Source organism: Melospiza melodia, chromosome 8 (genome assembly GCF_035770615.1).
Source record: "Melospiza melodia melodia isolate bMelMel2 chromosome 8, bMelMel2.pri, whole genome shotgun sequence".
Classification (NCBI taxonomy): domain Eukaryota; kingdom Metazoa; phylum Chordata; class Aves; order Passeriformes; family Passerellidae; genus Melospiza; species Melospiza melodia.
This window is the reverse complement of record NC_086201.1, coordinates 19,097,642-19,124,170: the sequence shown is the minus strand read 5'-3', so window position 1 is coordinate 19,124,170 and position 26,529 is coordinate 19,097,642. Positions and strand designations below refer to the sequence as shown.

General features: G+C 38.8%; 3 protein-coding genes across 11 annotated transcripts in view; 2 read left to right on the top strand and 1 right to left on the bottom strand.

Moving 5' to 3' along the window:
• The window catches only part of ABCB11 (ATP binding cassette subfamily B member 11), a 48,769-nt gene extending 34,631 nt beyond the window's left edge, over positions 1–14,138 (top strand). For 4 of the 7 annotated variants that reach the window (XM_063162066.1, XM_063162062.1, XM_063162064.1 and 1 more), the window contains exons 27-29: positions 8–214; positions 933–1,079; positions 1,633–3,601. In XM_063162066.1, coding sequence (XP_063018136.1) covers positions 8–214; positions 933–1,079; positions 1,633–1,833 — 555 coding nt within the window. In that variant the 3' untranslated portion in view covers positions 1,834–3,601. Of the gene's footprint in view, positions 1–7; positions 215–932; positions 1,080–1,632; positions 3,602–7,013; positions 8,409–9,261; positions 10,909–13,979 lie in introns of those variants that run through there. The other 3 variants (XR_010028564.1, XR_010028563.1, XM_063162065.1) reach the window with 3 other exon arrangements.
• On the bottom strand, positions 3,938–18,697 carry G6PC2 (glucose-6-phosphatase catalytic subunit 2). 3 transcript variants are annotated; one of them, XM_063162069.1, is made up of 6 exons: positions 18,570–18,697; positions 11,973–12,046; positions 11,570–11,679; positions 8,402–8,513; positions 7,456–7,571; positions 3,938–6,257 (listed from the first exon to the last, which is right to left on the bottom strand). In XM_063162069.1, the coding sequence occupies exons 2-6, from the start codon at positions 12,020–12,022 to the stop codon at positions 5,746–5,748; spliced, it is 900 nt and encodes a 299-aa protein (XP_063018139.1). In that variant the 5' UTR covers positions 12,023–12,046; positions 18,570–18,697; the 3' UTR covers positions 3,938–5,745. The 3 variants fall into 3 exon arrangements, with proteins under 3 accessions (XP_063018139.1, XP_063018140.1, XP_063018138.1); XM_063162070.1 differs by lacking the exon at positions 18,570–18,697 and adding an exon at positions 8,242–8,252 and having other exon boundaries at positions 7,456–7,592; positions 8,440–8,513; positions 11,973–12,190; XM_063162068.1 differs by lacking the exon at positions 18,570–18,697 and having other exon boundaries at positions 11,973–12,190.
• Positions 18,698–18,884: 187 nt separating this feature from the next.
• On the top strand, positions 18,885–23,700 carry SPC25 (SPC25 component of NDC80 kinetochore complex). The gene is made up of 7 exons (XM_063162061.1): positions 18,885–18,927; positions 19,179–19,347; positions 19,435–19,500; positions 20,264–20,410; positions 20,560–20,664; positions 20,971–21,069; positions 22,009–23,700. Exons 2-7 carry the CDS (start codon positions 19,194–19,196, stop codon positions 22,140–22,142), a joined length of 705 nt encoding a protein of 234 aa, XP_063018131.1. The 5' UTR covers positions 18,885–18,927; positions 19,179–19,193; the 3' UTR covers positions 22,143–23,700.
• The last annotated feature ends 2,829 nt before the right edge of the window (positions 23,701–26,529 follow it).

Here is a 26,529-nt window from a genome sequence, read left to right as displayed (position 1 = left end):
CTTGTAGTTAATAGATGGACATGACTCTAAGAACGTAAATGTGCAGTTTCTTAGATCAAAAATCGGAATAGTGTCACAGGAACCTGTGCTATTTGACTGCAGCATTGCTGATAATATCAAATATGGCAGTAACACAAAAGAAGCAACAATGGAAAAAGTCATAGAAGCAGCCCAGAAGGCTCAACTGCATGATTTTGTCATGTCTCTGCCTAACGTAAGTACCTGTGAGGCCTTGGCTGCTCAGTGTTCATTGCAGGAGTTGCTCTGAAACCATTTGAAGTTGCTACATGCATGCACTTTTTATGTCCTTTTACAGCTGTGACAGTAGGAGCAAAAGGCTGCTATGACCATTTGTTGTGTTCCTTAGACTCTGGGTGTGAGTTATTACTGAATTCTTAGACAGTAGGCACATACATAAATCCTGTTCCCAGCTGTGGGAGATTTGCCTTGTGAGTAGGACGTGACACTAAGACAAAAATATTTGAAGCTGGCTGCTTATGTACACTTGAGCAGTATTTAAATGCACTGAAATAATATAAAAATAAAAAGAACATATAAGGAATAGAAACAATTTAGGGACCCAAACAAAGCACTTTTCTAGAAAGCCTTTAAATCACTTTCAGCCTCTTCTCCCAAATCTAGGGCAGGGAGAATTCTTTTTGCCTCAGACAAATCAGCCAACATTTTGCTATCACATTTTCCTTCCAGGCTCATCATTGTGCTGCCTGGGCCTCAGGGCCATGTGCAGACAAAGAACAGCTTGGAAACCTCACCCCAAACATGTTTGCTGCTGTACATTTTTTCTGCATTCCCAGGTTCTGCACGTGGTCAGCAGTGGTCGACTTTCTTGCCTCTCTCCTGCTTTTGCTTTAGCTGTCTACTGGTGTGTTAAATTACATCTGAATAAAATAATCCCTTTGAATATTTTTCAGAAATATGAAACTAATGTTGGGGCTCAGGGATCCCAGCTGTCTCGTGGGCAAAAGCAACGCATTGCCATAGCAAGGGCCATCATACGAGACCCTAAAATTTTATTACTGGATGAAGCTACATCTGCCTTAGACACGGAAAGTGAAAAGGTAAATGCGCAGTGATGATATCGATAAGGAAAAGTTAATGGCCTACATACACAGTTGATCCATACCACCTTTTCTGTTCTATAGATATGCCAGCATACTCTGCTGCATGACTGCACATGATTCCACATTGTGAATTCAGCACTTTTACCTTTAATGATCTTTCTGAGAAGTGCCTGCACTTCAGGTACAGCTTTAAGAAAAAGCAGCCAGTCCCCGGTGCTTTTAAACTTCTAAAAGGAGAGGCAGCACTTCTTCAGAAATGTCTGAATTGCCTGGATTTCAAAGCATTCAGCTGACATTTAGCATGCAGCAGAGTAAAGACCTTCCTTTATTTCTACCTATATGTTTAGGTGTCTCTTGTTTGTAATACTGGTAAACAGAATTCATGACCCAGCTAAGCACATCAATATCAGAACCTCTGATTTAGTCCCACTGTCACTTTTACAAGTGTTGCACAATATGGTTAATTAATCTGAAACAACTGGGTTCCTCCAGCTCTGAGCCCTGTTGTATTTGCACATTTTTATTCTGACACTTTGTCTGTTGCCTTCAGACTGTGCAGGCAGCCCTGGATAAAGCCAGAGAAGGGCGCACCTGCATCGTCATCGCCCACCGCTTGTCCACCATCCAGAACGCCGACATCATTGCTGTGATGTCCCAAGGACTCGTCATTGAAAGGGGCACTCATGATGAACTGATGGCCATGGAAGGAGCCTACTGGAAACTTGTTACTACTGGAGCCCCAATTAGCTGAATTACTGTGATTCTCAATTTGAAAGATTTCTGTAAGCAAATACTTTGTGGTAGGTGTGTGTGTTTTGGTGCTACATTGTGCTACAGAGGGAGTGCTCTACAATACAGTGAGATCTGTGGAACCCTTAATATATGTAGCTGTCTGCATCAAGCACACTTGGCCAGCACATGCAAGGCACTAAGCACAGGCTGATGCATTTAGGAAGTATCTTAGCCCACTGATAAGGGAAAAAACCCCTGAAACAGGGAAAGATCTTTCCTGGTGATCCGGGGAGTTGCCACTACCTGCAGTCAGACTGCACAGTCCTTTGATACCTAACCTAGCAATCAAGGAAGACTCTGGTGTTCAGGAAACTGCCCTTTCTCTAGGTAAGCTGAATGAGTGAAAACAACCCTTCAAATGATGCTGTACATCTGAAGGGACCCAATCTGTGCTAAAGTTTGGTCTGCAGCTGATTTCAGCAGAGGCCTTTCCTGTGCATGCAGAAGCCCCACTCCTTCACCCACTGCACCACACACATCAGCTGTGCTGTTGGGGGAGGCTGCGCTTCCCTTGTGTGCACCTGCAGCACTGACACAGCTGTGCCCCTTCAACAAACCACTCAGTACTTGCAAAGAAGGCAGCTCCACAAAAGTAAGGAAAGCAACCAAGGTAAGGAACAGAAGCTGGTGAGGATGATTTCCTAGCCCACCACTCTCCAGCTAATACTCATCATCTTAATCAGCTGTCAAAAAGATTTTTGAATAGGAATAAATGCCTTGGTTAAATTAATGTAAAATTCTATGGTTAATAATCAGTTATTTAAACCACTTCTACTGAAATGGTGATGGATGTGTTCTTTTATCAGAAGATAATACAATCATGAGTGGAGGTAGGAAAAATAGGCATAATTAGTTCTTTGTATTAAATACAGTTGATAAACAGAGCAACAATATATTCATAAATTACAAAGGTCAGGAAGGAGCTTCTTTTGGTAGAAACTTGAATCTGTCACAGTTTATTGTAGCATCTACCACAAGTTTCACTGAAATATGTTATTGGTTATTGTCTGCAGCAGAACAGGACTGTTTCCTTTAGTGACTAGGATCTTGGAGAAAAGCAGATAGAAAGAAAGTATGGATAACAGTTTCAATATTTAAATATTGATTTTAAACAACAGAATATTAACTGGAGGTCATTCTCCATGTCCTAAAATCTGCATCTGGGCTAGGTAGGGGGTGGGCAGGCAAGTTTCTACTCACTTTATAAGAAGTCACACCACTTCTTATAAAATACTGCAACAGTAGCAGTACTGTAAATAGAGCTGTAAGGGTAAAAATGTTATTAGGATACATCCCTTAATTCCAGGCAGCAAAACCCAATTTCAACTTTTATACAACTCCATTAACAGACTCACTTCCACATACCCTATTGAAATCACACAACCAGCACTGAAATGGCAATTTCTCTATGGAAGTCTGTATTTTAAACCTTAGCTGAAAAGTAAAAGGAAAAGCTGCATTATTTGCTTTAACCTTTTTAGCCTTTTTACATTTCAGAGCAATAAGTAGTTTGATGGCTCAGGAAACTATTGACAGAGTGACTATCAATAACCTGCAGACACATGTATATGGTATTTAATTAATATTATTATTTAAGGACACAGAAAAATAATAACTCTTCATTAAAAATGACATTGACTATGTAAACTTATTTAATAATTCTTTTTCCTAAAGGGCAATACCTTTGTGACCCAAATTAAACCAATAAATTGTATTTTTTTACTGGCTCTTGTGCTCTAGCATTTTTTCTCCTACCCTTCAGCTAAGCACATGAGTATCTGGCAGCACCAGCAAGTACCATGTCTGTGCCAAGGGTTTGCTGTTCAGGATGGAGCTGCAGACAAGGCCAGCTCCTGCCTGCACAGGAGCCTGCTGCCTCCCTGCAGCAGCACAGGGCCAGGGCCCAAGCTGGGTGATTGTGCTGCTGCTCTTCAGGGAGTGTAACGTTATCCTCTTTCCAGGCAACTGGGAAACAGAGAGCTGAATGTTGGGAAGGGTGCTACTCCAACAGATTCTTTGTCAGTGTTGGGAAACAGAGACTCTCACGTGATTAGAAGCCTATGTGATCCCTACCCATAACTCCCAGCTTCAAATTGCCACCAAATGCAGATGCTATTATAAGAACCTTGGACAGCTGTGCATGAAGAATCTCCTACTGCTGGCTAGGAGGAGCCAGGAACAGAACAACAACTCAATCAACCTGCAACTGCTCTGTGATGCCTCTGTAGGTCCTCTCACATGGCAGGGAATAACAAAGCACACAGCAACTTGAACACAGCTGAAATCTTTGTCACAGCTTTGTTCTTCATTGTTTGTGTCTAGTCCCATGAACTTAGTGATTTTTGATTAAGGAGTCACAATTATAGGAAAGAGTGGTTTCAGGTCAGCTGCTGTGGGAAAAAGTTCAGAGAACCATTAGAGAAGGTATCAAGAGATACATGAAGCAGAATACTCCTCAATGATTAATTTTCTTAAGTCATGGTAGTCTTACTAGGCTCTTAATTAAGGATGCCTGTTTCAGATTTGCTTCTGTAATTTGTATCTTGTTCATTCCCAAAGGCCAACACCAAACGATTTGCCTTTTTTACCTAATTAAATAAGATTCTTTCAATTACCTCCTACCTAATTGGAAGTCTAGAAGCAATATCATGTTTACATCTTCTAAGTCTTATTGCTTTCAGATCATATATATGCAGCCCTCATTACTCATATTATAGCCAGGCATGCTAAGGCTATATATATCTATATATATATAGACAGAGAGAGAGTTTTATGGGATGGTATCAGCAAAATACTACTTAAAGATTGTGCACTGAAAGGAAATATACAACAATAGATGCCAAATAATGAATAAAATGGAAAGTAACCCTTTAGAAAATCCATTTTATATAGCAAACATATATTCAACATATTAGTTACTTGTGTGCTTAGTTAAACAAAGAATAGAAACTTGAAGTGACAGTCTGCAACCATATTTTCATGATTTACACAACTGCTAACAGTGATTCAGGCTTGTGACTGTTGATCTGAGAGAATTAGCAGGGAATTAACTTTGCAATACAGGAGCAGGAACAACATTCTTGAGGTCATATACTGAGATAATTTCATTATTGACACCTTTTTTCATTTGTTGCTCTGTGTAGATGTACAGAAACCAAAGATTTTTTACACCATATTTAAGCGTTCCCCCATTCAAAGTTGTGATCTGTATTATTCATGATTCATGTGACCCCTTCCAAAAAGTAAAAATGACAAAAACCACACAGTAATGCAAAAATATATTCTACAGAGTCCAATGGAAATAAACTTTTTTTTTCTCATCTGACTTACTCAGTAGCTGGTTTGCTCAGGAAGCTCAATAAATTAAATCTAAAGCCTTGTTTATAACTATGCTGGCCTTTTTCACAGTGCCTGGGTACAGCCGTACAGTAGGTGGTGTGATACTGTCACACCATTATGTAGCAGTGTAACACAAAGTATCTATTGATAAAAAAATGAAACATCGAGTATCACTATGTACAGCTGATGCTTGAAGCATTATCTAGCTAGAGATGGACAGAACTAAAAGACCACCATATAGCTAAATAAAGATGGTTGTTTATACCTTAAAACTTCATTATGACCCAGAGTATTGGGCCATTTCTAACCATACTGCAGTGTGCTTGCAATATTTCTAGGAATAAAATCAGCAACTAATATTTCTCAGCTGCTTTGAGTGTACTGATTTTGGATGTACTGGTTACTTACCAGGAATACATGAAAGATGCAGTGGCATCCCCTTGGTTTAAATGAATTAGCAAAACTGCCTTAGCAGAGGGTTCTCAAACAGTTCACATCCATCCCCACATTGCTAACCATTTTGAAACTTTACCTAATTAAGTTTCTTTTCAGTTGTCCTCATTAACGAGTGGACACAGTAGGGAACCAAGGCAACTACAGTGAGAGGCATAGCTGCGCTCTTACAGAAAGAGAGAATGTAGAACAAATACTCAGTATGAGTAGGTATCTTAACAAAATTATACAGCTGCAGGGTAGCTAAAGAAGCAGCTATACACAATATGCGGAAACTTATCTTGCAGCTATTTTTACCTTTGCAGCTCGTGATGAACATTTCAGAATTAATTCCAAGACCTAAACCAAAGAGTGCACCTAAATTCCTCACCAGTCCAGCAAATGGAGTTGTGTCAATGTTTATCCAGTCTGGATTGGCACACCACTTCTTGGCCTTTGGAACAGACCATAGCAAGTCAATATCAAGAAGCTTGAGGGACAGATAAAAGCCAAGGGCAAAGAGGAAAAGAAACAAGTTTGTCTTCATGTACATTCTCAAGCTTGCTGTCTGAATTGCAGGGGTATGTTCAAATGCTTCTGCCACAAGAATGCCTGTGGATTAGAAACTCAGTGTTACAGGGAACAACACACTTGTACTTTCAAAAGCATTTTCTACAGTGTCCCTACAGAATTTGACTTTTAAAGACAGAAGAATATACCTATGTAATAAATATCCACATGTGTGTCTATATATATATATATATAGTTATATTTATACATACACATATACACACACAATTTACAACTTTTGCAGAACAAAACCTTTACAAAACCTTTCCTCCCACTCAAAAGTGCCACTTTGGAAAAAAAACCAAAAACCAAGCACTACATGGTTTCGACACGAGGCATACCTGACTGCATCTCCCAGATGACAACCTATCAAATATTAGATGTAAACTGGAACATTCCTTTTCCAAAAGAGTCCCTCACTCAAAGACTGGCTCCAGCAATGCAGAATTCAACACCAGTTCCCACACAGGCTTTGAGTGTTGAAGGAAAAGACACAGAACACAGTTATCTTCTCTTGTACTCATTTTATCCTGGTTGTGAAGAGGGAAAGCTGTTAGCCAGGGCTGCCCAGGCTGCACTGCTTTCATGAAAGACAACATGAGCAGGAAGCCCCTGCTCAAAGCACTGGTCACCCTCCTTAAATTCATATAGATACCGGAGATACTGCTTATAGTTTGGACTCCCTGAATACCAATTTATAATATGCTTAAGTAACTCTGAAAAATGTACTTTAGCATCTTAAATCACCCAGGGGAGTTTGTCCTGCTATTTACGTTTTTTTTTTTCATTTTGCTCCAGGTCTCTGTTTTTCCACATTGCACACATGCTGTTTTGCACCTGGACACCATTTGAAGTGACCAAAATAACTTCCTCCTGAGAGGAAAGGTCAGAGCCATGGAAGAGCAATTTCCCCTCTGATGTCTTCCACTGTTAAAGATCAGATGCAGGCAGTCCAAAGCAGTCAGAGCCAGTCTGGGGGAGTGTGGACACAATACAGTCAGCATCAACTGGCAGGTGGACAAGGGCTCACTCCCTCACTGTGAGTTACACAGGCAGCAGGCACATTCCACCTCACAAATTTTACCTTCGGACTAAAATCAAATCCCTGATTTTCAAGAGAGTGGAGAGCACCACCAGGGCTGCAAGGCGAGTCCAACTACTAAAAATCTCTTGTCTTCTCTCATATTTAAAAAAAAATTGCATATAGGTTAAAAAGGAAAGAAAAAAATAGCAGCATTACCAGCAAATACTCCAAGAACAACTTGATGAGGGAAATGTGTTGCTATGAATACTCTTGAGATGCACACACTGATCTGGATAATCCAAAAAATACTCCAAAGGAATGACCATGTTAGTCTAAGAGGGAAAAGGAAGATGCTTAAAAATTAAAACAAGATATTTCATCTACTTATTTACCCCAAGACTCATCATGTAAGCCTCATGCTTTTACCAGCACAGTTTTACTAAGTAGAGTAGTTTAGAACCAGTTGATTAAAAACTTGAAGTCAGTACTAAAACATTATCGAGACTGGTTACAGGAACAGATCTCAGAAAATTCAGGTCCAAGACACCTCTGTGGTTTAAGTGATGAAAGTCATCAATGGCAGATTAAATTAGGACTAATATCTTAAATATATCTCTCATCATGAAGTCATAACTATATGCAAAACTCAATTATTTCATGACAAAATTCACACAGTGTGAAAACAACCTTTCAGCCTTAGAAAGAAGAGCCACCAAAGCAATTGCAGGACTTTCCCATAGAGCTGAGAAACACATTACAGTGAATTTTGCCAACATTATGTGCACTTGCTTTAATATGGGTGAAGGATAATCATCAAAGCAGTAAATTTATGTACTAAACAAAAAAAAAAATCCAATACATAGTGACAATTATAGAATTAAAAATTTCCAGCACTGAAGATTCACGACTGATTCAGAGATATTGTATGCAATGTCTGTAATTGTATGCAATGTCTGTAAATAAATACCAGACTATACAAACAGATAAATCCTCTTAATATACTTTTTCTTCAGCTGAAGTAGACCATAATAAAGGGTTGTTGGCTTTTTCACAAAATAGACCAAACTGTGAATATTTGTTTAAATTAAGTCCACTAAAAACATAGCGTATATTTAAAGAAATATCTGAATATAATGAGTTGGAATAATGGAAAGACACTGACCTGTGAAGGGTAACAGCTGATTTATCTTTCCATCTAACTGTGTAGCTAAGTGCTGCTGTGACCATTACATACCAAACACAGGATGATCCCATGGCATGTCCAGATGGGCTTCCTAGTAAAAACAAAAAGGAAATATTCAACCCAAGAATGAAGACTGTGACATTGGTCATATAGAAAATGTGTAGTGGTAGTTACTCAGGCACCTAATAATTTAGAAAAGAAATGGTTAACAAAGGCTGAAACTGCTTCTCAAAAGTTAATTTTTGCCATAAGAATTTTTCAGAAGGTTCATCTACAGAGAATCCATAATACTTGTCTGAAATAAAAAAGGTAGTAGCTCACTCACTTTATATTGGTGTGAGTTGGAATCTTGATAGGAAAACATATTATCTTCCCATTACTTGGATTTAAAAATTTTAAAAAGCACCTAGGGCTGTCTTAGAGCTGTAGCATGGAATGTAGAAATTATGTATGAGGATCACATAAAAAAGTTTTGAATGAGCCTCCTCATAATTAACAGGAGCAAGAGAAATTTAGCTCTTTGTAACATTCTAAACTAAGGGACCAGTATAACTTTAGATAGCACTTCCGAGCTGCTTTTTATCTGCTTCAGCAATTACCATGGTGTTAACAATTGTCAGCTGTGCCTCATTAGCAATATTACAATGCAGGTAATTAACATTTTGAGTAGTTTTGTAATAATTTTAGAAATGCACCTGAAACACAGAAAAAATGTTTCTTTATGCTTAACTTTGATTAATTTTATAATTTTTAAGGTGGTGTAAAATATCAACCAGATTAAAAGCAGATTGTCAATGAAACTGGCACATGATATGATGCTCTAATTGCTGCACCCACAGGTACAGCACACAGTAGTCCACCTACAGCAGTCTATAACAGGGAAGACTCTCATATAGAGAACAACAGTGATTTCTTTTTAATCCAGGTATGTGTGACATTTCTTTTAATTTAAAAAGTAAAATATCAATTTTACTGGAAGCAATATGAAACCACAGAGAAGTACCTACAACTGTGAAAATCACCATAAAACAAGGTATGATGACATGATGCAAGGGAAGTGATTCCTAAAATTACTCTGTAATTTCCTTTCTCATGTTCACCAGATTTACATTCAACAAATCAAAATAGGGAAAGAAAAAATTAGATCATTGGAATCTGTAAATCTGGGACCTTTACATCTTGGGTTTCTGTGGAGACAGAGAAGGGACAGGGTTATTTCACTATCAGAAGAAATAATTTTGGCTCAAGAATGTGTTATGAGTCAGCACTGTCTAGTAGTGAGTAGAGTAAAAGAATATTTCAGTGAAGTAGCAAAGCAGAAATGTCTAGCAGGACAAGCACAATGATTTCTGATTCCCTGCATTCATTTTTGCTATTCTGCTTGGCAGTACATTTAGAGTCACTCTACCAGCTCTTTTGTTAATTTCCTATCAGGTGTGCACTCCTAAACCTCACAATGGAACAAATGTCACTGATGAGGAAACAGTAATGTTGTATGTCAGCAGTAGAAAAGCTTCTCTTTGTTGTCATCTAGGAAAATGCCATCTAGGAATAATATTTCATAGCTTATCTGCAAATTACCTACTCAAAACAGCATAAATTTTCCCTTAAAGTATATATTCTTAAAGTTTTACAAATATTAGAAAACAAATGGCTGCTGGGTTTTACTTCAGTTAATTCCAGAAATGCAAACCAAATTCAGGTCCTAAACTGTTTGCCATGTAGTCATATGAACAGTTCCCTCAGCTTTCCCTTTTGCTGAGACATGGAGTTTGGGGTTCAGGCTCTCCTAGCAGTGTTTGGAGCTGCTTTCTCATGTCTGTGGCTGCTTCTCTAATCTTTTAATATAAATTGCTATTTTAAAAGTATTTATTGTGTGAAGTACCACACAAGCTCATACAGTAATTGGGTGCATGTAACACCTGCACTGACTGTGCCTCCTCTGGCTGATGAGAAACAGGTCAGTGACAGTCTGAATGGTCCCGTGTAAGTGTGGAGGTGGGAAAAATGTGGTCATTATAAGTGCAAGGAAGGAATCAATATGACAGTTGTACCCACTGGACAGAAATAGGAATGACCTTTCAGAAAGACAGGAACAAGAGGGAAAGCCTTCTGGTTCAATGAATCAAAATGAAACACTGACTGTCTCCTGAGCCAGGGCTCAGATCTACACAGCACTGATTGGGCTCAGTTCTGAAGGCTTTTGAGAAGATCTGAAGGCTTCAATACTTTGTGTTAGGTCTCAAATGAAGTAACTTGAAAGAGACTGCAGACATAAAGACCAAGCATTATTAAACCCTGCCTCATACAAGGGTTTCAGCTTCTTGCTCACAATTACAATGGGATGTAATGCAGAGTACTGTTAACAAAATACAGCTGTGCAAACTGTTTAAAAGCTTTCAGTGGCATGGACAAGATGCAAAGCATATCATTTCCACAGTCAGTATTTTCTTGTACAAAAATTAAACTAAATTCAGTTAGCTCAATGCAAGTTCATCTTATTGCACATATTAGGGTTGCACAAGTTCATTTAGTTTCATCAGTATTGCATTTGATTTCCACAGAGAAGATAATGAGACATAAAAAGTGAAAATATATTGAAAAGGTACATTTCAAAAATAATTTTTCCCCATATATTAGTACACATACTCCCACACACACATTCAGTGGCAGTGTCTGGTTCTCGCTCTTTTCCCCTTGTGATACATTAGGCAATCAATTGCTGAGACTATTGTTATTTACACTGAATTATCTACTTAGTTTATGGGGTTTGAATACTTGTTGCAACAGCAAACAAGCCCTCAAACTCAACAGGCCTGGGACCTGCCTTGGAACCCAATAAACAATGTATTTTACAAGTTTTGTGAAAACTTCTTTCCAATACCCCAGTTCATTCTAGTAGTAGTTATTTTTAAAGCAAGTCCCCCTCCCTTGCATCTTTTGAAGGAAAAGAAGGAAATACTCTTGTCCTACAGCAAATACGTACCTATTGTATTTCTTCCTTTTCCTCTACTTGTTTTTGTGTGATATTTTATACATGAGCTCTAAGATTTCTGAATCATGTAAGACCTTCCTAAGTCACATTCTCTCCCCCTTGAAGCCGCTATCCCTATCAAATATACCAAGAAAATCTGCAACATTTCTTACCTGGTCCAGTTTCACATGTTATAGGAAACTGTTCAAGGCATGGGCTTGACTGATTAGGATAAATCATTGTTTCTTGCACCCACCAGTAAGGGCGATGGCCAAACAAAATCCTGACCCCAAAAAAAAAAAACAAGGAAGAAATTAAATGAAAATATTTTTACATAAGAAGGCCTCAGAAAAGCATGATAAATACTCTTACAAAGAATATGAAGAGCTATATTTGCAATAATAGTTCTACAGGTTCTTCTCATCTTATTACAAGGTTATTTCAAACATATCTTAAATATCTTCATTCCTGTTTTATAATTACCAGGGAAAATCTACTAGTACATTATTTACAGAAAGTTTTCTAAACTTGAGGTACATATAATAACTATTATTAAAAATACCAAATTTTTCTTACCATTTAAATATGAGGTTGAACCAGTCACCAATGACAGCCACCCATATCATTTTAGTACCAACCACTTGGTTGAGCTGAAACCAAAGAGGAAAATAAATTGAAAATATATTCCGAGGATCACCAACATGTGACATAAAATTAAGGAAATCCTGGTAAGCCCTGTAGTCCCTCTGTAAATGCTGAATGATAAGCACTCCATTGCTGTGAAGGAGATCCATCTTAATGGATTAAACTATACTTGAAATATAGTAAAGTTCCTTTAATCTTAAGTTTCTAGTGACAGAGAATGAGAATCATGGAGGGGAGCTATTAAAAAGTGAGAGAAGGTGATTGACGTTGCCTTTATATTATACTGGCGTGGTGTACCCAGCCATTCCTGAAACACGTGGCTCCAAATCTCTGGGAAAGCATATGAGTCTGCTAGCACTGGAAAGCTTTTTTGTTTGCAAATTTTAATTGTAGGAAGCTAAGTGAAGTACGTGTTAGTACATGCTGAGCAGCAGCAAATTGTGGGGAAAGTTTTGTGGAAACAAAATGTGTGACTTGTGCAATCCTTTGTAGGAACAGCTGGAACATGTTTGCTTAAACTTTTTCACAGTTCATTTCTCAGCAGGATGGACATCTTACTAATGTGTGTACTTCATTAAGTGTTGCCTGTGCAAAGGGTAGAATACACAAATTACTGATCTTCACAGAACTGTCACTGAAGCTGTACATTTCACTTTGAAACAGAACTTGGCTGCTACTAATACTTTGCACAACACATTTTTTCAGTCAGGGAAAATGCAACCAGCATCCCTATATCAACCATGCTGTCGAGCTCTATTTTTAAATATTCTTAAAATACTGAAAAGCAATTGTTTCCTTGCTACAAGAGGCCCGTTAATCCAGGTCCAATGCAGACGATGCTCCGAGTCTGAGCCATTCTCGGGCATTGCCTACGCGAGGCCATTCCTGCGCCCTCTGCCGGGAGGAGCTGCAGCCCCCGCCTGCCGCCCACCGGACAGAAACGAGAGCTGCTGCACAAACCACAGCAAGGCTGGCAACAGATCATCAGACTTTCCCTGAACTATTCCCCAGTGAAGCACAGCAGTGCTCCAGAACCAACAGCCAAGAGCAAACAGAGTCTGCAAACTGCAGGAGTTTAAAAGATTTCAGCAGACAATATATTAGCATATCAGATTTATCAATATTAGTACTAATAACTGTAGCATAAAATATTATGTTCATTTGAGGTGGCTTCATGAAAATAACTTTTTCTACAAGAGATTAAATGGATAATAAAAGCCTCATGATACCAACTTCTGATATCATTGGAGCAAAACTTCAAGCTCTTTATCAGGCCCTAATATTCTAATGTAGTCATATCAAATAATTATCTGTGTATCTGAAACAGTGGGAGTCAGAAGACAGAAGCAGCTCTATATATGGGGCGCACACTTCCCTAATACTCTTTCCATGCACTTCAAGCTAAACTGCACAAGCTGTGCAGACAAAGACATGAACATTTAACTGTTTTTGCTGAAGAGGGGCTTAATGGCTTAAGAGGGCTTCATGATGTGTGGTCAGGGAGTCACATGGAAACACTAAGTAGATTCAACAAATAAGGCATGACAATTAAACGGACGTAGAAGATTTCTCTTCCTGACACAATCTCACATTTACTTTAACTACTCCCATTTACTTTAGCTAATAACAGTCTGGTTTCAGAAAATTTTTAGCAGATTTAAATCCTGTATGTTTATTGCTACCAATTGCATTAAGCCATATAGAAAACCTTAAAGTTAAAAGTTTCAATGCGCTGCTTCTGAATAACTACAATATTTTTCTAAATACTGACCGAATTATTCACTTTAACTAGTGGTATTTGATTTCAAGGGAAACCCTTCCAGATTCAAAATTTCAGGATATTTAAAAAAAAAAAAGAAAAAAAACCCTGGATTTTTTGCTGAAAATATTTGAGGATGTTTGTTTCTTGCTAAGTTGTATATCTCTACTGTTTTCCAGAGTGTGCAGCAAGACAACTGTCATAGAAATGAATGGATGGAATTAATTTTCTCTCTCCCAGTACTTCCCCAAGGCCATACTTGTTTAGAAATCTCTAATAACTCTTTGTACCTTATTGCCAAAGAAAATGTTCTTTTGCTACATTTTTTTACTGCAAAAATATCTTGCCTTTAAAGATAAGTAAGATATACTATAACAATAAAAAAACCACTCTTTTAGACATGTCTGGGTTTAGTATGCAGAAATGTAGAAAATCTGAGGTTTTCCTCTGTTTTCCAATCTAGTTCAGCAAGAACAGTTAGCTTCAAACATGAGTGCAAATGCCAAGTCAGTTGGCAGCTGAATAACAGATATCTTACTTCTAGTACTTGGTTGAAAGAACAACAATTATAATGAGGTTAAGTCTAAATGACTATTGTCCTATTAGGAAAAAATATTTTGCAGTACATAACTTTCCATCAAATACAGTTTAATGTCCTCAGGAGAGTCTACCAAGTAATAAAATAAGTCATTTTACAGTCCCTCTTTAATGGCGCCACTGTTAGTCAGTGCTATCTGAAAAACTGCCTCTGACACAGGATGTGCAGAAGCATTGCAATAATTGCAATAACTTTTTGCATGTTTGCTTTATTTATAATTCAAACCCACCCACCCACGTTATCTATGCACCAGGACAGCAATGCATCTGCTCAGGCTGAACTCTTCAGCCAGAACCCCTCAGGCGCACTTTGGCTCTCTTCTCAGTAAAGTAACCTCTTTTAGTATAAAGGCTGAACACCTCCTGATATTAACTTTCAGGATTTTGCTGCTGATTCTTGTGCTTAGAGAAAGATAAGCACCTTTAACATAATAAAGACTAAGAGCAAGAGAAAAGGCTTTCATTTTCTCCTACATTCTTTCTGAGTCTTTTAGAAGCTCCTACATCCTCACCTTAGAGATACCAGAGGAATCATGTTTATAAAGGATGTTTTAAAAACCTCATAGACACCATGGAAATTTTGGAACAGGTAAGTGTGTTTCTGTGGGAGAGGCAGTTCCCACTGTGCCTGGAATCAGCCATGATCCTGCTCCATCCAAGAGGAATCAATAACTGACATGTCAGTAATCTCTTGTTCTGCCTGTCATGTTACACAACCAATACAAGTCTGAGACACTGAAGACCTTCCAAGCTGTAATAACCCACAAAGATGGTGAAACATGACTTGAAATACTATATTTAATAACTTGTTTGACAAAGGAAAAGCACTTCTTCAATAGACCTTCCCGCACTCCTCTATGCAAAGCACTGCAAAAAGCTTCTGTAATCCCCCTAGTGCTTCAAACTCACTCAAAATAAAACTATTTGCTGTATTTTAGTATGGGGAATTGCAGGGAACCTTATGATCTATACAAAATTGTCAGAATGTGTAGGCAGTTAGGTTTTTAAATTGAAGCTTTCTCTTGTTTTGATATTGGAGAGCCAAGGTTGGGCCTTCACATAAATTAGTTCTTAGTTCAAAGCAAAAACCTTTCAAATGCTATCTGTTCATACATTTTTAAATTTATTGATAATTTCCTGATTTACTGTGTTTTCCAAGACATACAAAACCAAAGATTTCATATTTACACACACATAAAACATGAAAGCAAGAGTCATGCTGATGATCCACTGAAGGGAGGATAAAATGTTTACAGCTGCCTTGCACCTACATATTACAGCAAATATTACATAACAGTCAACAGATGCTTTTAAGTAAATGTTTGCAAGGCATGGAAAAACCACCAAAGCAAACATTTTTTGAAACACTGTTAATGGAGGCCTATGTAATGGGCCTAACTTTCTGGTACATTATGCTTAGTTAATTGAACAACAACATGAATTTCCACACCAGTATTTCCATTGACACTGGACCAACTACAAGGATTAACAAGCAATTTGCTAAGTTCACCAGCAGACACTGTATATAACAGCTGACAGGTATTTTCTCAGGTGTGAATGCTTTCCAAGTGGAACACTGAAAAGATACACCTTAATTTTTAAATTAGGAAGAGAAGAATATTTCAAGAAGCTTGTGCTCTCTCCCTCTCATTTTTTACTTTCTTTCTTATCCCATATCCTCAAGCATTCCTCTTTGGACTCAGGCTTTTTTAGGGTTGGGCTGACCAATAGAGGTTTAGCAATAGTTAACATGACCCAGTCTCCTTCTCTTCATTCTGCCACCTTAATCTGATCTTTCCTAGTTAGTACAGTCATTACTCTTTGCTATAAAGTTAACTATGCAAGCACACAAAGCCAACAAAACTAATGTGTGCACTATGACAATAACCAGACCTGCCAGACCTTAATATTTGTTTACATTAGTAATGTAAATCAGTAATGTAATTAGATTTCATTGTGTTTATAAGTATAAATTATACAGTATAAATTATACAAACAATGCATGGAACACAGTTCTGGCATGCCTATGAAAAAGTCACATCTAAGAAATTTTACTTATTTTCAGTATGAAGAACACCTTTTAGAAATTAGAAGCCACCTAGAGAGGACAAAATTCCTTCACGTTCCATGAACTGCAGGCATAAACAGAACCGAACCCATTAGCCAACAATCTCCAACCCATCTTTTCAATTCCCTTTCCAATAAGATTCCCGTCTTACTGTCACTCTGCAATCCCTGAAACTAGCCTGCTCCAACCCTTAAAACCAGCCCTATGCCAAGCCTGGCCCAGGCAGTCAGAAACCTGCCACAAGAGGTGGCTGAGTCAGTTTATTAGCACCAGCTTGTCAATCCTGTGCTCCTTTAGAATGCCCTGGTAAGCTGCAGGAGCTCTCCAGCCCTGAGCTGGACTTTGCAGCTGCCTCTTAACCCACAACTGCCCAGGACACACTTTCTGTTACCAATAAAATTAAGCCGCAGATTTTTGTTGGCAACATTCTGCCCTTCAGTTTGACTGCAGGGAACTGTCACCCTGTGGCTGCTGCTGTGCCCCTTGGAACCTTGAGTTTAACCAAGTAACCCATGAAGAGCTGGAAAATGCAGAAATAGCACAATTAATGGTCTCCAGCCAAGCTCACAGTGTTAAAAATAGGTAAATCAGCATTGAAACTTTTTTCCATCCATGGCTACTCCATGGCTTGCTAGGACAGACACTTAAAAATCAACAATTCAGAACAATTGTCTGGGCTGGAGTTATGGTGGGTTGGCTGCCTGCATTTCTGTCCATGGAGCCTCTTGAATCAGACCCAGAAGAGGGGACTGAAGAAGCACCTGACCTGCACTAGTTTGGGCCATGAAGCCACATTCCTGTTTGCAGCTGGCAAAAACCACCAGCTTGAGCTGAAAATTAGGACTTGCCAAAATCACTGTGCTTCCCTGAAACACACACTTGGTAAACTGATGGTGGACAGTAGTGGGAAAGGTTGAAGATAGGTTATAGTACAGTTCATGTCTCTCAAAACCTCTAAATGAATCAGAAAAGAGATCAATTAAGGTATGGATTCTGCCAGTAAATGTCACAGGCATTTAGTCTTGTTAGGTGGGTGAAAGTGTAAAACAAAGGAATAGGACTAATGAGTCTAGAAAAACTTCACCAATGAAGAAAAGACACCTAACACTTTTGAGCTAGTGCCAGCTACTGTGGGGTGAACTCATTATCAGTGTTATCCAGCTGTAGAACCCACCAAAAGATTATGGATTAGAAAACAGGACTTGATTAGATTAGTTTAACTTGTATTTACAAAACTCCAGGGACTGGGAAAATTGTGTATTCAGAAAGTTATGAGCTCAAATAATAGAGACTAATATTGTCAAGAGCAACACTGAAACTTTACACTAACAGCATGCACTTGGTTAGGCAAGAAATGTTCCTCAATAAAAAAAGGCATAAGGTATAGGTCCATAGTGCCCAAATTCATACGTGGCTAGGTAATCATCCTTGGACCAGCCCAACTTCAGTACAATTAAGTGTGAAGCAGGTAAGAAACAGGGGTCTATCAGCTTTAGGAACATTGCTGAGGAAACTGTGAAGTCTGGAGAACAGTGTCCAAGTTAAACACGACAGGAAAACAGTGGGGTAAAAGTGTTTATACGAGAAGTTTGTGTAAGGGTAATGGAACTAATGGTTGGTGGTCCCAAGCATTGCACAGGTGGAAGATAGTAATTAGTACTTTTAGACAGCAATCCTCAAAGCCATGCTAAATATACATTATTCTGGAATTACCTAAATAGCACTGGCACAAACTAAAATTAAGAGTAATTCATTAGCTATGGTAAAAAAGTTATTAAAAGTAGCTTTCATAAAAAACTGAAAGCTGCTACCTTGGATCACAAACTAGTGCTTATCAAGAGCTAAAAGGGAATATAAACAACTGGAGAAAAACCCGTCACATTGTCATAAAGAGCAAACTCACTTTGACAGTCATTTATGGCAAATGTTTGACTGGGTACAGGCATGGCTACTGTATGGTGGTTTTGTTCGCACCAAAAGGACTGCAATTACCCCTGCAGGTCATTCTCCTCTCAGAACGAGCTTCATCCACGTTCTTTTAGAGAATTCAAGCCGGGCGAATTAAAAGACTATCGGGAAACTCACAAAATTTAAGACTAGTTACCGTAAGTGTGTTCCATAAGTAAAACTGGGAACAAGCTGTGGCTTCAGAGGAGCGTAAATGAGCCGCGCTGTTCGCTCAGCACCGAACAGGCAGTTTCCCCCAGCGGCCCTGCAGCAGCAGGCTCAGACACCGCATCCCAAGCAGCAATCCCGGGGGGAACGGGGGCAGCCGGGAGTGCCGCCCCTCAGGGCGCCGCCCCGCCATGGCGGCCGCGCCCCTCACGCCGGCCACGCCTCGCGCTCGTTACCGCAGCGACGGCCGGCGGGCCCGGGGCGGGGCTCAGCCAATCAGCGGCGCGCTTGCTGCGGGGCGGGCGGGAGCGGCCGTTGGCGGCGGGAAGCGGCGCGGCGCGGACGCGGTGGGTGCGGGCCGGGAATGGGGCCGGGGCCGGCGGGCGGTGGGGAAACCTCCCCTGGCGCGGGAGCCGAGCGTCGGGACAGTGCGAGGGAAACGCGGCTCCCACTGAGCTGATGGTGACAACAAAAACAGCTTGCGCCGAGAGGTTTGAACAACAAGGCGGGGCGGTAGAAGCAGCCCGGCGCGTCCGCGCTGTGTTAGCCGTGCTGCCGTTGCCCCCCGTGCCCTGACGCCGCGCCTGTTCCCGCACAGGTCTGCTACAGCGCTATGGGGAATGCACCGGCGGAAGATGAAGTAACACTCCTTGAAAGAGATATGAAAGAGTTTTGGAACCAGTTTAAATTCAGTTATGGCACTGAACAGAACAATCAGACTTCAGCGCTGAGAGATTTGTGCAAGGAGACTTTAGAAGCTCTTGCAGGTACAAAGGCCCTTGCTCCTGTTAACTCTGCTTTTTGCAAGTTGTCATCAAACTTCTTCAGATAACTGAAGTAACTTTCCCTTCCAGAGAAATGGTCCAAGAAGCTGAAAGAAGAGGATGTGATGATTGACAAAATTCACGAGTATAACAATGGTACAGTTATTTCTTATGCCCAACCTTTATAAAATTAACTGAATATAGCTGGATAGTATGTTTAACTTCACGTTTGAAAAGGCAAGTAATAACATCAGAATGAAGACAGAATTAAACCCAAACATAATGGGTTGGTTACAACATAAATTAAAATGTAAATTTCAAGTCAAAAGCAATTTGTTGAAAAACTTCCTTGATGATGCAAAAATATGTTTTCTACATAAAGCATAAGTATTTAAAACAATAGTGTCAGAATTTTTGCCTGCAGTAGGAAAATTAAATTAAACTGCTTAGTAAAGCTAAGTATTGTGAAGTTATTTATGTCTTTTCCATATTAGTAAGAGAATACTGTCAGCTCATCAGTCTAGGGTTAACTTGGCTGAATTTTGTAACCTTCAGAATATCAGGTAAAATGATTGCAACTCTCACATCAGTCAATGTTTCCATTCTTGGCTTTCTGTCATTACCTGTGGGCAGGAGCCACCATCTTCATGCTTTGAATATGTATGTAGTGCTGGCACCAGAAGCAAATTTAATCTCATTAAAGTATCTGAGCAGCTCCATACTTTGTAGCTTCTCTTAGGAATAACTTTCACTTTAAGTTTCCATTTGGTATAGTTAAGCTAACTTCTCTCTGCAGCTATGGTAGCATGCATTCTACTGTGTCTTATTAATATAAATAATGTCAAACTACTTAAGTTTTAAATAGCAGAGACATAACTTAATCAACTGTATATGTTCATATTTTCTTGCCTCCTTTCAGAGATTCTCCAGCAGAGCAAATACATAGCAGAAAAGGAAGAGCAGTTGACAGAAATAAGATCAGAGCTAAATCAAGAACAAGAGCAGCAGAAGAACTTGATGGACAGCATTGAAGAGCTTAAACAAGAGTTGATGAAGAAAATGGAAAGTAAGTAAAAAAGGGATAATAAGTAAATTTTCCTAATTGAAGGAGGGGTTGTTTTTAACACTTGCTCTTTGTGGCTTTTCTGCTGTTCTAGATGGTTTTTTATGTGCTTGTTTTGCCTTTGATACTTATGATGGACTTTTACATTCTAGTAAAATCTTCTAAAAATAAAGCTGCCAAGGAGAAACTGGAACAAGTGAGCAAGATTAAAACATTGTTTAAAGAGCATCTTGCGTTGGAGATGCGTAGAATTCCAGGTAGGTTTCTGTAGCTTCCACAGTTTCTGTGTGCACTGATACAATGAGGCTCATGCTGGATTGTGCAGCGAAGAGCACATAGATTACACACTTGACCAGCTGGATTAGCCCAGCTACTACATTTGTCCCTCAAATGGCAAAATATGTTAAAATGCATTTGTTTTGCAAAGAGGCCAGGGTTGCTTACTTTGTCAGTGTTCTAGGAATATTAATTGAAACTAATTTTGTATTGTGAGTTTTAATCATCATTGTGACTCTGCAGCAGAGGTTAATGGTGTTAATTACTTCTGTTTGTGTTTATTTTAGATGAGCAATTACAGTTTATATTCAGGCACATTGACCAAAAAGATCCTGATAAGCCCTACGTGTGTACCCTTTCCATAAATGAACAAGGGGACTATGAAGGTATGTGAATTTGAATACTTAAATTAGAGCACTGAATCTGACACCTCTATTTGAAAAAAGCAGAGGAGTAAAGTGCAGCTTAATTGGGATCTTTTATCTTCCAATTCCTGAATGGAAAATCTTGATTGGTATTATTGTTTCTTTAATTATGTTTGTCTTGCTAACTTACATGAAAATAGGACTGCTTATATTCACTGGCCTCCATTTGTGGAGATGCTGTTTACTTTGTATCAAGCAAAGCAAGAGAAGGACCACAGACAGAGATGAGAATGCTTCATTTGTAGTTTGTTTCTGCTACAGTTTCTGCTTGTGTATGCTGACAGGCTTATTTCAACTTGTTCCAGAAGCCTAGAGGCAGAAAAAGGGTGACATAGGTGAAAGAATAAAACTTGAAATCCAGCATTCCCCTTCTGTAAGGGCACAGCCTTTTGGATCTCACAGCTGGTTTGGCTATATGGCTCTTACATATGGAATTTGAGTCCTAGATAGCTTCTAGACAAATGCTACTGGGGCTCTGCCATGCCTCTGGGTATGAACAGATTTCTGGTTTTACTAATTCAGACCTAAACTGTTGAAGTCAAAAGTCTATCATATGCTGGGCTACATCAGTTTATAATCTGCTTGCCTGCAGAGCAACATCATGGCTTAGGGGAGTGTGTTTCAGTTTTTGAGTAGGCTATGGATTCCTGGGAATTGCTGTAACAACTCAGGCAGGAGCACAGCACTGAGTGGGAGGTCAGGAAATAAAAAAACCTGTTAAGTTCTTTGAGGCTTTCTCTTTGCTGAAACAAAATGAGGCTTCTCCAAAATAATGCAGGTGGAAATGAAAACATAAAAAGATAACAAACTGCATTAGTATTTCATAGGTGCAGAAAAACACTGGTATGGATTTATTCTTTTATTAGTAGTCTAATATTTTACAAATTTGTGTCATTCTAGTGAATTCCTGTACTCCTCCTCTGGACTGTATTGCAGAGTTACAGCTTAAACTGAGAGAAACTAACAATTTTTCTGCATTTGTTGCCAACATCAGAAAAGCTTTCACTGCTTTATCATATAAACAGTCTGCATGAAACTGGTTTGTACCTCTCTTTCTGGATGTAGAGCACTCTTACCCCCTTCCTGTTGGTGAAATGGTGTATTTATCAATGTTTGATTCCTAATTTCTAAATAAAGATCATGAAAGTGATATTTTAGTTTACTGTTTTCTGGACACATTTTGAATCATTCATTGAACATTGGTATCACCAACTACTGCCTTAACTGAATGTCTGGACATGTAAATTTTGATCCATTACGTGCATTAATGGTGCAATGGTTTGTATTTAGCTGCCCCGGGGAGATAATCAAAATAAAGTAGCTTCGGTAGTTTGTGTATCTTTTCCAAAAGCATGGATGTCTCTGTCAGATTTCTGTGTAGTTGAAATAGGCCTGAAACCTATTAAAAAAAAAATAGTTTGCTGAAGCTTAACACTTGTTTCAGTTACTTGTGTCATAGGTCATTGTCCTGATTTTTACCGTAACTTGTATTCTACAGTGTTAGCATTTATAGTCATGCATCTAAATATTTTTCTTCTGGTCTGTTAAACTTTGTCATTGGAAACCTTTTGACATGGCAAAGCCTGAAGTAAAGTGTATTAAAGTATGAAATATAGTGGTGACAGATAAATCATGTGTGCATTTTTCATCTTATCAAGACGACTATTACTACCACAATGCTTAGCTTTGATTGAAAATATTCTTTTTCTATCCTGTAAACTGTTATCATTTTTACAGAAATATTTAAAAGGACTGTTGCAACAAGAAGGAAAATGCTTCATTTGATAATATACCATAAGTTGAAATAAAGACTTGACTAGGTTCAGTCCTAGAAATTCTAGTGCATCAAAAACTAATATGTACGACCTAGTAATTTAGGCATGTTTAAATGTGGTGATCTGATCAGATCAGATATTCTTAGGCATGTTTAAATGTGGTGATCTGATCAAATCAGATATTCTTAGTACAGTTGGGAATATTTCCCAGTCACATGTGAACTGTATTTTAAATAATTTGGTTTGTCTGAACTTAACCATATAGCTTGATGGGTGCACCACAGACTACACGCTTATCTGCTAGGATCACAACTTAACAAAAAAGTAAAAGACATAATCTTCCATTTCTTCTTTTCTATAGGGCATAATTTGCTGTTTTTTATGTAGTGCATCATTTTCCTTGGTGTGCCCTATTGATTTTTTTTCTTGTGTTACAGCCAGTTATACACAAAGAACAGTAAGAAAGGTAAAGGTGCCAATTGATTACACTGCAATTTTGGAACAGAATAGCAGCAGAGAATTACTAAGCATTACTATAGTGACATCTCCAATAAAACAAATCTTCAGTTTCTGCTTTGTGTCCTCTCTCAGGACAAACCCTGTGTCCTCTCTGAGAATTCTGTAACTGGCAATAGCACACAAAGACAAGGGATGGGAGCCTGACTTCAGGGTCTCATTGTTCATTAGTGGATTTGCTTCCTTTTCAATCAGATTAACAGGATTTAAGTTGCAGGTACTTCTCAGGAAGTATGCTCTGTTTGTGCCATACTGTCTTCTCTACTGTGTCAATAAACTGCATTTATTCAGTGCCTTGAAATTGTCTAAATTAGTTTTGTCATTGTAATACCTTAACATTGCTGTGAACTCACTTGTGATTTGTAACCTTTTAAAAGGCTTATGGAGCTTGACATAACAAAGGAATGCACGCATAAATCAGTCCCACAGACACAGTAAGAGTATGTATTTCAACTGTGTGAATAAACTATACTAAATGATTGTGGTATTAGTCCTACCTTTTGGAAAGCAATAGTTGCAATTCAGTTATATGAGGCATTACTGCTAAAACAGGGTTGTATGCCTGAAGGGTTGGGAGGAATGGCTCTGATTGCCAGACAGTGGCACTCCATTCTTTTTATCCATATTATCCCTAATTACTTTGACAGCTCTATACACAAAGAGCCCTTTAGAGTCTTGAGCTTATTTATAAGTTGCTGTAGCAGAAGCATAGGCAATGAAGCCTGATTTCCTATAGATCTGTGGGTTTGTCCTTGAAGAGTGCCATTCTCTTCACTGTGATATTCAGCTCTTCTTTACAACCACTCCTGAGTTATGCCATTTGGCTCCTGCTTTGCTGCTGCTGAAGCTGCAGGACACCAGTTGCACCCTGCCTACTCTTTGTCCAGTGCACTGATCTGTACCTGACTGCTGACTTTAAGTACATTATAAGGACAGGGATAATTGCCACACAATCTTCTTTTCAAATTTGGACTAATTGAGCAACACATTCAGAAGTTGCTGGGGAGACTGACAGAAGCTAAAAATAGTGTTTAGTCATGCACACGTGTGGTGGCTTTTCATATGACGTTTTTATGGATATGCATAAGTAGTTATGCACTGAAATGATTAATTGAAATAAGATACAATTAGCTTCAGTGTGATTTTCTTCCTCTTCAGTCACAGCATGTTGAACAATGCAAATTGCTACTGACTCACCTGTTTTGTGACTGATGGATAACTCTCTCTATGTGGAAACATGCTCTTTGACTGACTTGCACTAGCTACTGCATTGTGGGCTCAATTCTTCATTATCCATTATCTTCTGCACCACAGCTTCAGCTGGAATAACTGGCTGGGCAAAGAAACAGGTCTGTTAGAACACCAGCTACGTATCACTATTTTGATTTAGAAGCATGCTACATTTCATACTGATAGCAATTGCAATTACCATAAAGGAAATCAGGCTTTTAAGAGAAGACTGCATACATTAACCTTTTGGCTAAGTGAGGAATGGGTCGAAGTGATAGGTGACCTCGTGGGTGGTTTACTAGCTGAGTTACAGCACAATACATTAATGTAAATGCTTACCTCACAGGCAAACAACTAATACTTCCCATGCAAAGCTAATGAGAGAGTTTTTCTTGTGTAACTCCATGTATGACACAACTTTATAATGGAAAGACAATGCAGCAAATCGGTAGTTTTATTTTTTTAGTATTGTATCAGCATGACTTACTGGCCTGTATTTTCCTGCACTTATTGCAAAGGCAGATAAGCCATCTGATAAACTCATGTTTCTAAAGGAAAGAGGAAAATCCTCTTCTGGCATGCAATTCTCAATGCTGTCAACTGCAACTCTGCAGCAATTACCCATCTTTTTTAGGTTCCAGCCTTCTCTAAGGTTAGTCCACAATTCTGAGTCTGCTTGGGACTGTAGTACACTCGGGATCACCTTTACTAAATGTTGTGCTAATGGCATCCCATTGAATCAAAATATGAAATCCACAATCAATGTGAATGCAATTTACACAAGAAAAATGGTTTACTGTTCCCACCTGCTCCTGCTGTTTCCCTTTGCAGTTAGCAACCCATTCTTCTTCTCCAAGATAATACAGTTAGCAGTCTATAATAGTTACCTGTCAAATCTTACAGAGGAGTTCTTCTATGCAAAACAGCTGCTGTGTTTGTGCTGGATGCTTGGACAAGTTGCAAGAGTAGTGCAGACCATCACAGCTTAACTATACATAATTTCAATAGTTCACATGCTCCTTAACAAAAAGCCTTAGAAAAAATGAGATCCAGTTAGTAGGAAATTGGTATTAAAGTGGAACAGTTATTAAAAAAAAAATCATGTGAAAAGGCTGTTTCTAGTCTGGACAGCAGTCCTGGCTGTTATTTATATCCACCCAGTCCAGGTGGTGCCACAACCTGGGTCATCACTTCCTCAACATTGCTGAAGGACCAAATGTTGGACCTGTAAGTGAGCTAGCCTATTTACATGCAAATCCTTTCTGGAACTGAAATCTGATTACACTGTCCCATAAAGTAACAGCTATGGGCAGTGATCTCACTTGGGAGATAGATCCATGAGAAACCACCTGTAAAAATGAGAACTAAATGCTTTGGATGAATTAAGTTTAAATCAAGCCTAAATGAGGGACTAAACAAAAGTAACTATGAGATAGCAAGCCTTTCTGGTAGGAAGCAGCTCCTTCAAAGGCACCTTAGGAGACCCAACAGTAATTATAATTACCATTACTGTGAATTAAAAAGGTGTGGCTATCTTCATCATAGGCTCAGAAATAGGACATAAAATTGCTAGTTAGATTAATGTGAGAAAGCTGACGCAAGTTTAATTAAGGAAGGATTTCATCTTTGGGTTTCAGGACTTTTTTTGTGAGGGGAGATTGCAAAAAGTTGATGTAAATATGCAAGAAATGTGGCAGTTGTGCAGGGACTTTGCTTGGTTGTTCTGGAAAACTGAGAAATAACCTGCACAGTATTTTTTAGGGAGAGTACCTTACACTTTGAAATGTTTAAAAAGCATAAAAAACCTCACCCACTGTAGTGTTTTTCAGATGTATATGAAAGAGCAATAATTTAGGAATGTAAATATATGTTGCCAGCCAGTAGCTTAAGAGTACATTAC

Coding starts and splice junctions, on each gene's coding strand:
- G6PC2 (XM_063162068.1), bottom strand. CDS start 12,190: ATGGATCTCCTTCACAGCAATGGAGTGCTTATCATTCAGCATTTACAG. Junction 8,514..11,569: donor AACATGTGAAACTGGACCAG/GTAAGAAATGTT, acceptor TGTTTTTACTAG/GAAGCCCATCTGGACATGCC. Junction 6,258..7,455: donor TGTTCTTGGAGTATTTGCTG/GTAATGCTGCTA, acceptor TCTAATCCACAG/GCATTCTTGTGGCAGAAGCA.
- SPC25 (XM_063162061.1), top strand. CDS start 19,194: ATGGGGAATGCACCGGCGGAAGATGAAGTAACACTCCTTGAAAGAGAT. Junction 19,501..20,263: donor AATTCACGAGTATAACAATG/GTACAGTTATTT, acceptor GCCTCCTTTCAG/AGATTCTCCAGCAGAGCAAA. Junction 21,070..22,008: donor TGAACAAGGGGACTATGAAG/GTATGTGAATTT, acceptor GTGTCATTCTAG/TGAATTCCTGTACTCCTCCT.